At 37.0% G+C, this 12478-nt stretch overlaps 1 protein-coding gene and 1 non-coding gene across 3 annotated transcripts; both read left to right on the top strand.

The window, feature by feature from the left end:
* The first annotated feature begins 292 nt into the window (after nucleotides 1-292).
* LOC21410550 (glutathione S-transferase zeta class) lies at nucleotides 293-12309 on the top strand. Of its 2 annotated transcripts, none has more exons than XM_024175307.1 (10): nucleotides 293-582; nucleotides 673-745; nucleotides 889-945; nucleotides 1871-1956; nucleotides 2075-2146; nucleotides 2952-3005; nucleotides 3114-3189; nucleotides 3352-3413; nucleotides 3498-3541; nucleotides 11842-11952. In XM_024175307.1, the coding sequence occupies exons 1-10, from the start codon at nucleotides 514-516 to the stop codon at nucleotides 11867-11869; spliced, it is 621 nt and encodes a 206-aa protein (XP_024031075.1). In that variant the 5' UTR covers nucleotides 293-513; the 3' UTR covers nucleotides 11870-11952. The 2 variants fall into 2 exon arrangements, with proteins under 2 accessions (XP_024031075.1, XP_024031074.1); XM_024175306.1 differs by having other exon boundaries at nucleotides 294-582; nucleotides 3498-3557; nucleotides 11842-12309.
* Nucleotides 8589-8695, top strand: LOC112094485. Its single transcript, XR_002903560.1, has one exon. It is a non-coding gene; the product is annotated as a small nucleolar RNA R71 (small nucleolar RNA).
* Nucleotides 12310-12478: the final 169 nt, after the last annotated feature.

Here is a 12478-nt window from a genome sequence, read left to right as displayed (position 1 = left end):
TTATATTATAATATAATATAATATAATCTAATCGTAATTTTTAACTATATACAATAATTCAACCTTATAATTTATTAAACGTTATTATATTAATTTTAAAATTAACACAATTATTATAATTATAATTTACTAAATATTTAACAATTTTTTGTAAAATCTATAACAGGACCAAATTAAGCCTTAGTTTAAAAGGTAATAATCTAGGCTAGGGCTCCAATTTTCTTAAAATTATTATCTATTGCGACAAACATGGCGTGTTGTAGACCAATTATCCTCGAGACTAACAATTATGAGTTGCGTTGCCATTGAATCGCTGATTTCATGCCTCATCTCATCTGTGCACCGCTCTTTTGGTAGCCTTCTCTGTGTTCAAACTGGCTGTCAGAGAAATCAGAAGAAGAAAGACACTTGGGATTTTCTCATCGAAAATGACGATCAAATTGAATAATAATAATAATAGTAATAGAAAAAAAGAAAAAACAGAAAGAGACATAAGGACTAGCTATAAAAGGGATGTTAAGCGCCAACCAAAGATTCTATCAGTTTCTCCGTACCGTTCCCAGTTGCTGTTGCTTCGTTATGGTAAATTTTCGCAACTTAAACATTTTTTTAATAATTCTTCGCTCTGTTTATTTTATTTTCTGTAATTTGGTTTTCACTGTTGAAAAATAGGCGAATCTGAAGCTTTATTCCTATTGGAGGAGTTCTTGTTCTTTCCGTGTGAGAATCGCTCTCAATTTGAAAGGTACTCATTTCAGTAATTACGTTCTATTTCGGTTTCTAGAACTTTATTTTTTGAAGTTTTTTTGCACTTTTTTTTTTTTTTTTTTTATAATCATCCTTTGAAATTTGAAAGAAGAAAAAGTGAAAATTGATGTGAAATTGTAGGGTTGAAGTACGAGTATGTACCGGTGAACCTGCTCAAGGGAGAGCAACGCAGTCCAGGTTTTTGTCTCGTTTCGTCAACATTCAGTGAATTTTAGTGGGAGAATTCTGTTGTTAGGGCATGAAAACTGGTGGGACAGTTTTGAATGTCATCTCAAGATCATAATAATAATAATAATAATAATAATAATAATAATAATTGAAGAAAGATTTGACGGTTGAAGATTATGTTCTTATTGGTATATTATTTTTCTTATCTTAATGTAGAATTCTCTCTTTTAGCATAATCGCTTTTTCCAGTGGATTTCTTTTTGGATTAATCCTCTTCCACCATTTTATCCCCTGACTTTTAGAGTGTCTTAGAATGAGTTCCCAATCTATCAAGTTTTCTCAGAGTAGCCTAATTAATTGTCATGATGATTTATTAAGGATGGTTTGGGGATTTTACACTTGTGAAATTCGGTTGTCTTAGTTTTCATTATAAAAAGGGGGTGCAGTTTTTTGTTGATTATTAGAGAGGTAGAGAAAAGCACGGAGAGTTAAGAGGTGTGTTATTTTTCTCTTGTAATTTCTTTTTGATCATAGTGGAAAAATTGCAGCGGCTGAAAGAGGAAGTAGCAAACTCCTATAAATGTGTTGTTTTCGCTTGATATCTTTTTTTTGTTGTTGCATTTTTATTACTCTCAGTAATTAGAATTAGGGCATCTAATTCGTAATAATTCTGTTGTTGTTCAGTTGTTCCCTAACATGTAAATTTGCAAAATTAACCCCCACTAAACACTCTCACGTGTCTTCCTCTGTTGAAATTTATCAGTTTAATACTACAATAGAATTTGGCCCATAGTTTGACCTAAAATAGAATTTGGTAAGTGTTAACGTGGATGACTAAAATAGAATTTGACCTATAGCTCGGGACTGAAAATGAGATTAACCCTTTTTTTTTATTAAAGAAGGTTATTTTTGGGATGTGCTTGATCTTGTGCAGAGTTTTTGAAGCTGAATCCAATTGGATACGTGCCAGTACTAGTGGATGGGGACATGGTGTTGGCTGATTCTCTTGCCATCTTATTGGTTAGTGTTTTGTTTTTTTGCCCCCAAAAAAGCAAAGTAAACAAAATAACTTGTTATTACTATTACTAGCTACAATTTAGATCTTTAATTTTACACTCGGTTAATTGAATATGATCAGTACTTGGATGAGAAGTACCCTCAGCATCCCCTGTTGCCAAGTGATCTGAGAAGAAAAGCCATTAATTTGCAGGTATATTCTCTCTCATAAGATATCATCATGGCATATTTACAATTCAGTCAATAGCTTCTGGCTCATTGCCTGATTTTTCTTCATTCTCAGCATTTTATTGGTGATTGATTCACTAACAAACTAAATAACTATGTTGACGTATAAATGTAAGCCCTTAAAGGTTGTAAAGTTTCCCTTGGTGCACAAACTCTCTCTCTCTCTCTCTCTGTATTTTTATTTTTCTAAATTTCTTTCAATTTGAAAGTAATTTTCATTTGATTACGTATTATTAATCAAGTGGACGTACAATGCTTTGAAAAGATTAAGAGACTTGTCCTTTTAGTTTTTGTATCAAAGCTTACCTGAGAGAAAAACATCAGGGAATAAAGTGATTTTTGTTTTTTAGACCACATGCTGGGAGCTAAGATTGAAATATGGCACAAGGATGGTGGCTAAATGAAGTTTTCCCTTGAAAATGAAAAAACATATACATATAAAGAAGGTAAAAAAAGAAAAATAAGTTAGCAGTTTGACTTTATGAAGATCAATAAAAGGCAGCAATTGTTGGATACAAGCATTTAGATTGCTCAGTGGTGACAAAGTAGTTCCTTCTTGGATATCTTAAAGAACACAATGAAGAGCCTTTTTCCCCTCTGAAGTCCTATTAAATCCTGATAACTTTTAGTTAATTACTCACTTATTTTGTTTTCGTTCTACACTTTGCTCTGCTTCTTTGTGATTTTGACTAGGGTAGGGTTGTAGGTAGATTTCGAATTTCAAATGATCTTCGTTTTTTTTTATTATTTTTTTATTTGTTTTTGTGTAGGCGGCAAACATTGTTTCCTCGAGCATACAGCCTCTTCAGAATCTCGATATAATGGTAATTGTCTGGATTCATTTCCGCTTCTAATTATCCCGGGGTGTGTCAAGATGAGTCCAGGTTTTCATAAATGATGCAAATCTGATGTTACTGCTTTTCCATTTACAGGACTACATCAAACAAAAAGTGGGGCAAGCAGAGATTGTTCCGTGGGTTCAATATCATGTTCGAAAAGGCTTTGCCGGTTAGTTTCAGTCTTGATAAAGCAAAAGTCTTATGTTTTATGATATGAATCATGTTGTATGTAACGTCACGTGAACTACAAGGATTTAAACTTAGTTTTCTGTCGTTACAAGCCGGTGTGAATCTCAAGCTTTAATATGTTAGTTATTTTCTTGTGTTCCAGCACTTGAAGAGTTGTTGAAAGATCAGGCTGGGAGATATGCAACTGGAGACGAAGTTTTTCTGGTATGAATTTGTCATTATTTTTTTCCTGTTTATGTTATGCTTACCTTGTTTGAAGTTGTTTGACATATTGATCACTTTTTGCAGGCGGATTTATTCTTAGCACCCCAGCTCCATTCTGCTATTAAAAGGTTCAACCTTGACGTGGTACTACTTCTTTTCTAACGCTATTACAAAGTTTCTTGTTTCAAAAAAAAAAATAAAAAAAATAAAAAATAAAAAAGAGAAGATTATAGAACACCAAAAAATTGCGACTTTTTTTCTTGTCGGTACCCTTGTTTATGTTCATGTTTTATTTGTAGCATTAATTTATCTTTAGCAAATAACGAAGAAAAATTCAAATTCCTAGACGCATTTGATCTTCCATTGCAGGTATCAGCACGTACTGCTTGGATCTAATTTTGCTCTCTATGTCAAAACTATTTTGAAATCAGAATAACTTAAATTTTTGCTTGTATGAGGAGTTAATTATGCCTGAAAAAACTTGTTGCAAAAATTTGACTATGCTTGCAAGTGCACAAGTCGTACAAATAATAAAGTGTCCGAAGACCGATATCGTCCCACAAGGATTGACGTTAATAATGTAAACTAACTATTGCGAATATCATATCTTAACTTTATCTAAGCGATCAAATTTGAATGTGATAAACTTAAAGAAAAACTAAAATAAAGGAAAACTAAATTAAAAGAAAAGATAACAGTACTGAATAACACGTGGTGAAATTAAAATGGAAAATCAATATGATGGCAATGTTAGGGTTTCAACTTCACTCTATTGCGATTATGTTTCTCCGTAGTAATGTGCCTAACCTAGTTCAACGTTCTCAAGAACCAAAAGTGCTGTGTATCCTTATACCCTCTCTCGAGTGCCGCATAAAGAATGTGTAGGTGATATTAAGCCTATATCTCTATACAACTATTCACCCCTACCTTCATTAAGCACCACTCTAGAAACAATTCCTGGAATTCTACTTCTCAATTTCACAACCTAAAACTGTTTTGGCTACCTAGGCAATGTTTATCTCTCGACCTCACACCAACTTAAGTTGTTCTACCCGTTTCTTGATTGCTTGAACGTTCCCCTCTCGAGTATTAATCCTCACAATCTAAATTTGCCCAATTCACAATCTCACAAAGCATAGCAATATGTAAATCATAGATTTGGCAGCAACAATTCAAAATAGAACACGAAAGAAATGAAGAACTTTAATTAAATGCACATTAAAACGTCGAAACAATAATCACAAATAGAGATTCATCTAAACCCCTAACAATTAGGAAAATTAGGCACACATCATGTGGTTCACAGTCTCAAAATAATATTCAAAACCTAGAAAAATACAGGAAGAAAGATAAGAAGAGAATGAAGAACGCTTGGAATTCTTGAAGAATCGCTCCAATTTCCCTCTGGAATCTTCTCCAATTTTTGTTTTTCTTCCATTGCAATTTTGTTTTGTTTTTCCTCCTCCCTCTCTTTCAGTTTTCAGTCATCCCCTTATATTCCACGTCCAGCACGCCTCCAAAGAAGCCAATTCTGACTTTCCATAAAAGTCTGCGCACCAGTCTAGGGCAAAACACGTGTTTCTAATAAAATCGGGTAACTCAGGCGACATATCCCCTAGAACAGGCGACATATCGCACCTCTCGCCGTCCCTTCGTACAGGTTTGCTCGATTTTGCTCCTTTTCGAGCCGCATCGCCATCTGAAGGCGCCGTATCGCCTCATTCTCTGTCTTTTTGATCCAAAATGTCTCAAAACTCAGCGATTTCACCCATTACTGCACACTTAAGGGAAAATCGTCAAATCTACATAAAAACTTGAGGAAAAACACGCCGAAACTAGCTAAAGGAGTAACGAATGAGTGCATAAATTATGCACTCATCACACCCCCAAACTTGAACAGCTGTTTGTCCTCAAGCAGAGAAACCTAACATAAAACAAAACACAAAATGGGAAATGGACAAATGAACACAAAACGACACAACCTAAAATGATGAACTAAAAGCAAAACAAAAGAAATAAAGGTGAACTGACTGAGGGTGTAAACATAGACTTCAGGCATATGATCTCAAATTACCAAACACCTCTTCACCCACCCGACATGTGAATCTAGAAAAGGACTAAAATTTCAACCCACCAATACTCAACTTCTGACACTGTCATCTCCGTGTAAGTGTGTGCAAATCATCTCTACAAAACCTAAACACAAATGTGACTTATGTGTATCAAGACAAATCGCAAGATAAACATTAAAAACAGAACGACCATAGGCTCACCCGTCTGACTCATCTCCACTAATGTAGGTCAAATGTCATGGATATCAAGAGGACTTTACTCGGCTTGTAACGTTAGGCTGAGATTAAGGATAGATGAGAATCGGAAAAAGAAAAGCAAACTCACCCTAGACAAGTACGGTGGCAATAATAGACTCCTCCGTTCACCGAACAGAAACCAATGCCCTTTACTTTTAGATTCGCCTCTTCACCCTCGAATGTAACGTCCACAAACACAATCCCCCACTATGTCACATCCCCAAACTTGAATTCTTTTTTTCTTTTTTTTTTCTCTTTTTTTTGTTTTTTGTTTTTTTTTTTGTTTTTTGTTTTTTTTTTGTTTTTGTTTTTTTTAACGAAGTCAAATTGGCACTTAAAACGGCGAGGGATGAATGTCAAGGTTCAAGGACAGTCTCAGAAAACTCCTCACTTAACGACTCTCGCTGGCCAGGCGTTCGACGCTCGATGAAAGGGTCACGTGTGATGCCAATGTGAGTGGGTGAAGGTAATGTATGATACATTGCAAGGCTTGGGTTATCAGGCGGTAAAACAAATGAATACGGTTTTTTTTTTTTCGGCTCAAAGAGGGACTTAATGGATAACATGTTGTTCGGGTTAGCTTTTTGGCTCAAACGGTCCAAAGAGGGCCTCTATCCTATCAACACAACAAAGACCTAGGATTTCGCCTCGACAAGTCCTTCGGGTAAGAAAGAAAAACAATACCTCCCGGTAGGTTTAAGTGTTATCGGCCATACCTCCTCCAGCATCATCAATTCTACTGTCGGGCTCGCCATCTGAGGTTCCTGGAGACTGATATGGCTGTCGAAAGCCTTCAGGCGATATATCACCTTTTGACAGGTGACATATCGCCTGTCGTTCTATCCCCCCTCTCCAGTTTTGCTTCTTTTTTTTTTTTTTTTAACAATGAAACCCATTTGACACAGAATCAACGAAAAATCATATGTGAGTTGCCTCCCATGAAGCGCTATGTTTAAAGTCCTTAGCTAGACATAGTACTTCATGTTTCAAATGTCCTCGACGAGCTTGAGACTCGCAATCTTTTCCACCTCGCTTCCAAAATAGTGTTTAGGGCGTTGTCCGTTCACTTTGAAGGCATGTTTCTTTCCTCTTTGTATCTTCTCTCCCGGTTGCGCCTCTAGAGCATAGACACTATTAATCAAATCTACTTCACACGCACCAAACTCCACCCCGAGATCCCCTTTAGAGAGCGGTGTTAAAAGACATCTCTCTAAAGGGTCCTTATAAATAATGGTCTGCAAGAAGTCCTTTAAGCACGGGGGCCACCACATCCACCGGGTTACAACTTGGTTGTTCGTCCGAAAATTTCATGGCGTTGCTAATGTTGAACTTTACCTCTTCACCATTCACCCGAAGTGTCAAGTTACCATCATGGACATCAATTAAAGCCTTCCCGGTAACAAGAAAAGGTCGGCCCAGAATAATAGGAATTTCTTGGTCCTCCTCCATGTCTAACACCACAAAGTCAACCGGAAAAATGAATTTATTAATTTTAACCAAGACATCCTCGATAATACCTTTAGGGTAGGTGAGAGAGCGGTCCACCAATTGTAGTGAGACGGTAGTAGGTGTGATCTCTCCAAGGTTGAGTTTCTAGAAGATAGAGAGGGGCATGAGATTGATGCTAGCCCTAAGATCACACAAGGCCTTCTCAATGTGAAGTTCTCCAATGATGCATGGGATGGTAAACCTACCCGAATCCTTCAATTTCTCTAGTAGTTGTCTCTTTATGATAGCGCTACATTCTTCCGTAAGCTTTACTGTCTCATAGTCCTTAAGGTTGCGCGTCTTCGACATAACCTCCTTCATAAATTTGGCATAGTTTGGCATTTGCTCGAGAGCGTCCACGAAGGGGATGTTGATGTGGATCCTCTTGAAGATATTGAGAAATTTCTCAAATTGCTAGTCAAGCGCCTTCTTCTGGAACCGTTGAGGGAATGGTAACGGGGGAGTGATACGAGGTGGATTATCCGGAAAAGTGATCGAACCCGGTCTAACCACCGGCGTTTCCTTCTTGGCCTTCAGGTTTTCCTCCATTGACTTATCGTTACCATTGTTGTTGCTCTTGGTAGGCTCCTCATCAACCATGGCGTTTTGAACACTAGGGCCTTCAAGCTCCTTGTCACTCCTCAATGTGATGGCCTTGCACTCCTTTGGGTTCTTCTCGGTGTCGCTCGGGAAGGACCATGATGATTGCCCTTTTATAGCATTAGCTAATTGGCCAACTTGTGTTTCTAGTGCCTTCATAGTGCTCCCTAAATTGGTACAGTGAATTTCAATGTTGTTGAGACGTGTGTCATGTTGATCAAGACGAGTCTTAGAGTCCACAATATACGTTTTCAAAAGTTCTTCAAGTGATGAGGAGGGCTTTTCGATTGCCGGTTTACTCGACTCCAGGGTCGGTTGTAAAACATTTCGGTTGTTGGCATAAGAGAAATTCTCATGGTTACGGGGCCCAGGATGATAGTATGTCGGTAAGTTGTTATTGGGCCTAAAGTAGTAGTTACGGTTGACGAAGTGATATTGTTTATCATATGAATCACTCGAGTTCGAAGCTTGTGCCATCTTTACCGCTTCTTGATTACCATTTGCATTGGCTACGGTAAGACCTTGGATTTGATTAGTCAAGAGCGCCATTTGAGCCATGAGAGACGTTGTTTGATCCACATCATAAATTGCTGCTGCTCTGTTCACCGTGGACCGCTCGTTTTGCCATTGACAACTATTCATTGCCATGTCCTTAAAGAGATTGAGTGCATCCCCGGGTGTCTTTGACAAGATGGTTCCACCGGCCGCTGCATCAATATGGGCCTTTGTTTGTCCAGTAAGCCCATTGTAGAAAAGTTGCACTTGGAACTAATCCTCAATACCATGTTGAGGACACTTTCGGAGCATCTCCTTGAACCGTTCCCACGCCTCATATAATTGTTCATACTCAAATTGCCGAAATTGAGTGATCTCGGCCCTTAGTTGAGATGTCTTGGAGGGCGGGAAGAATTTGATAAGGAACTTTTAGGCCATGTCCTCCCATGCGGCTACACTCCCTGATGGTAAAGATTGAAGCCATGCCCTAGCCCGGTCCCGCAAGGAGAATGAGAAGAGTTTCAAACGGATGATCTCGGTGCTCACCCTATTAATCTTGACTGTGTCACAAATATCCAGAAAAGTAGCCAAGTGAATATTGAGATCCTCGTGCGGCAAGCGTCCATATTGGTTCTGTTGGACCATATTGACGAGGGCCGGCTTGAGCTCGAAGTTGTTGGCATTGACTTGTTGACGTTGGATGCCCGAATAGTTCTCGTTCACCACAGGCTTGAAATAATCTCGCAACGTCCGTTGCTGGTCTAATTGGTTTAGTTCCTTGGCCATGTTTTTAGCCCTAGCTCGTTGTTCTCTCCTCAAAGCCCGAATAGTTCATTCGATTTCTGAATCCAAAGGCAAGAGTTCCGAGCCACGTGCTTTTTGCATGCACCTACGAACACAACCAAAGAAAAATAGATAAATAAATATAAAAAAAAAACTTAGATTAAAACAAGATATTTATTCATTATAGTAGTCTAAATCTTAGCCGTTCAATTCCCGGCAACGGCGTCAAAAACTTGTTGCAAAAATTTGACTATACTTGCAAGTGCACAAGACGTACAAGTAATAAAGTGTCCGAAGACCGATATCGTCTTACGAGGATTGACGTTAAGAATGTAAACTAACTATTGCGAATATCATATATTAACTTTATCTAAGCGATCAAATTTGAATGTGATAAACTCAAAGAAAAACTAAAATAAAGGAAAACTAAATTAAAAGAAAATATAACAGTACTGAATAACATGCGGTGAAATTAAAATGAAAAATCAATATGATGGCAATGTTAGGGTTTCAACTTCACTCTATTGCGATTATATTTCTCCGTAGTAATGTGCCTAACCTAGTTCAACGTTCTCAAGAACGTAGAGTGCTGTGTATCCTTATACCCTCTCTCGAGTGCCGCATAAAGAATGTATAGGTGATATCAAGGCTATATCTCTATACAGCTATTCACCCCTACCTTCATTAAGCACCACTCTAGAAACAATTCTTGGAATTCCACTTCTCAATTTCACAACCTAAAACTGTTTCGGCTACCTAGGAAATGTTTATCTCTCGACCTCACACCAACCTAAGTTGTTCTACCCGTTTCTTGATTGCTTGAACGTTCCCCTCTCGAGTATTAATCCTTACAATCAAAATTTGCCCAATTCACAATCTCACAAAGCATAGCAATATGTAAATCATAGATTTGGCAGCAACAATTCAAAATAGAACACGAAAGAAACGAAGAATTTTAATTAAATGCACATTAAAACGTCGAAACAATAATCACAAATAGAGATTCATCTAAACCCTAACAATTAGGAAAATTAGGCACACATCATGTGGTTCACAGTCTCAAAATAATATTCAAAACTTAGAAAAATACAAGAAGAAAGATAAGAAGAGAATGAAGAACGCTTGGAATTCTTGAAGAATCGCTCCAATTTCCCTCTGGAATCCTCTCCAATTTTTGTTTTTCTTCCTTTGCAATTTTGTTTTGTTTTTCCTCCCCCCTCTCTTTCAGTTTTCAGTCACCCCTTATATTCCATGTCCAGCACGCCTCCAAAGAAACCAATTTTGACTTTCCATAAAAGTTTGCGCAACGCGTGTTTCTAATAAAATTGGGTGACTCATGCGACATATCCCTTAGAACAGGCGACGTATCGCGCCTCTTGCTGTCCCTTCGTACAGGTTTGCTCGATTTTGCTCCTTTTCGAGCCGCATCGCCATCTGAAGGCGCCGTATCGCCTCATTTTCTGTCTTTTTTATCCAAAATGCCTCAAAACTCAGCGATTTCACCCATTACTGCACACTCAAGGGAAAATCATCAAATCCACATAAAAACTTGAGGAAAAACACGCTGAAACTAGCTAAAGGAGTAACGAATGAGTGCATAAATTATGCACTCATCACCTGCCCTTAGTACAAACTTTTGATTACTCGAGAGCAGTTTCTTTCATACTTGATTAGCTTAAAGTTACTTGGCCATAAAATTTATATCATTCTGATAGTTTCACAGAGGTGATCCCAAGTCCTGACAGCCACCATAGAACATTGTTATATCATGTGATTCCGTTGTAGAAAAAGAGAGAAGTCAACTAGGAGAATTGTAAAAAACTCTAAATTTTACCAACTATTCTCCAAATCACTTGTGAGAGGATTTATATGATGTCTTATTAAAAGTTACAAATTAATGGTTTCATTCAATTATATTTTAAAATTGCAAATTAGCTCAAGGGAAAAAAGCCGACTTACAATCCAACTCTAATTGGATTAAGGGTTGGATTGAATTGGATTTTGTACATAAGTTGAATTGGATTTTGTACATAAGTTGAATTGGATTGGATATAATATGTAGGAATTTCAAAAACTATTCAGGAATTCTATTTAGTATTGGATAGGATTGATTGTGGAACAAAACATTGTATTGGATTGGATGCCCACCCATTTGCATTTGGGAATCTATATTAATTTACAGCATTGTCATATTGATTTGTACAAAATCAAGACATTGGATTGTCCTATTATTATTTAAGATTCATATGTTGTTTTTATTAAATTAATTACAAATTAGATGGTTTCATATGTTAAGATTGCAAATTAGCTTATGGGGAAAAAACCAAAAAACTGACATCCAAATTCAATTGGCAACTCCAATTGAATTGGATTGGACTGAATTTTGAACATAAGTTGCATTGTATTGGATCTAATATTTAAATATGCAATGTAGTGTTGGATAGGATGGGTTGTGGTGAAAATATTGGATTGGGTTGGACACCCACCCATTTGCATGTGAGGGTTTACATTTTGAATCCTAATTGATATTGTAATTTGTAATTTGAAACATACTCTTTTAATATTTATTCTCATTAATTCAAGACATTGGATTGTCATACTATTATTTGAATTGAAACTTAAGTTATTTTATGTTTAGAACTGTTACAACTTACAAGTCTTTCTTTCCTTGCTTCCCTTTTGTCTTTAGCTAAAAACCTGTTCTCCTTATTATCTACTCATGACTAGTTTTTCTTCCCTCAATCTTTGTGCAGACAGAGTTCCCTCTTCTGTCTAGGCTGAATGAGGCTTACAGCCAGCTACCAGCATTTCGAGATGCTTTGCCAGAAAAGCAGCCAGATGCTCCTTCCTCAGGCACTGCTTAGACAAATGGTTTTGGCGTAAAAAGACATACTGTGTCAATGAAAAAACAAACTGGAGAATAAATTAGATAAGTAGTATATATGCAAACTAATAGAAATAACGACTTGGATAGTGTCAAACCTAAGGTTAAGGGCTATAGCCACTTTCACGCATCGTTTGTTTGTTCATTGCATGGCCTATTCCATTTTCATCCTACTATCTATTACTTAAAATAGAATAAAGTTGTTTTGGCCTGTTTGGTAGTGCTTTTGGAAGCCCCAAAAATCCTTTGCGCTGAATTCATTGTATGTAATGTGTATGGTACACATGTGTTCACAAAATACTTAGAAAAAGTTTGGATTTTTAATTTTTGTTTCCTACTACTTTCTCCGTTTTCTGAAGCCTCTTTGATGGAATGGCCATCGTTTTTGTTCTCCTCCATTTGTTTAACAAATCTATTTTCATATGTTGGTTGTATGCTCGACAACATGGCAGATTTATTTGTGAACATAACAATTGTTTTTATTTATGGATGATTAATTTATATGT

The sequence above is a fragment of the Morus notabilis genome, unplaced genomic scaffold (assembly GCF_000414095.1).
Source record: "Morus notabilis unplaced genomic scaffold, ASM41409v2 Scaffold78, whole genome shotgun sequence".
NCBI classification, from domain to species: Eukaryota; Viridiplantae; Streptophyta; class Magnoliopsida; order Rosales; family Moraceae; genus Morus; species Morus notabilis.
Note: the sequence above shows the minus strand (reverse complement) of the source record. Positions and strands in the feature narration are given on the sequence as shown.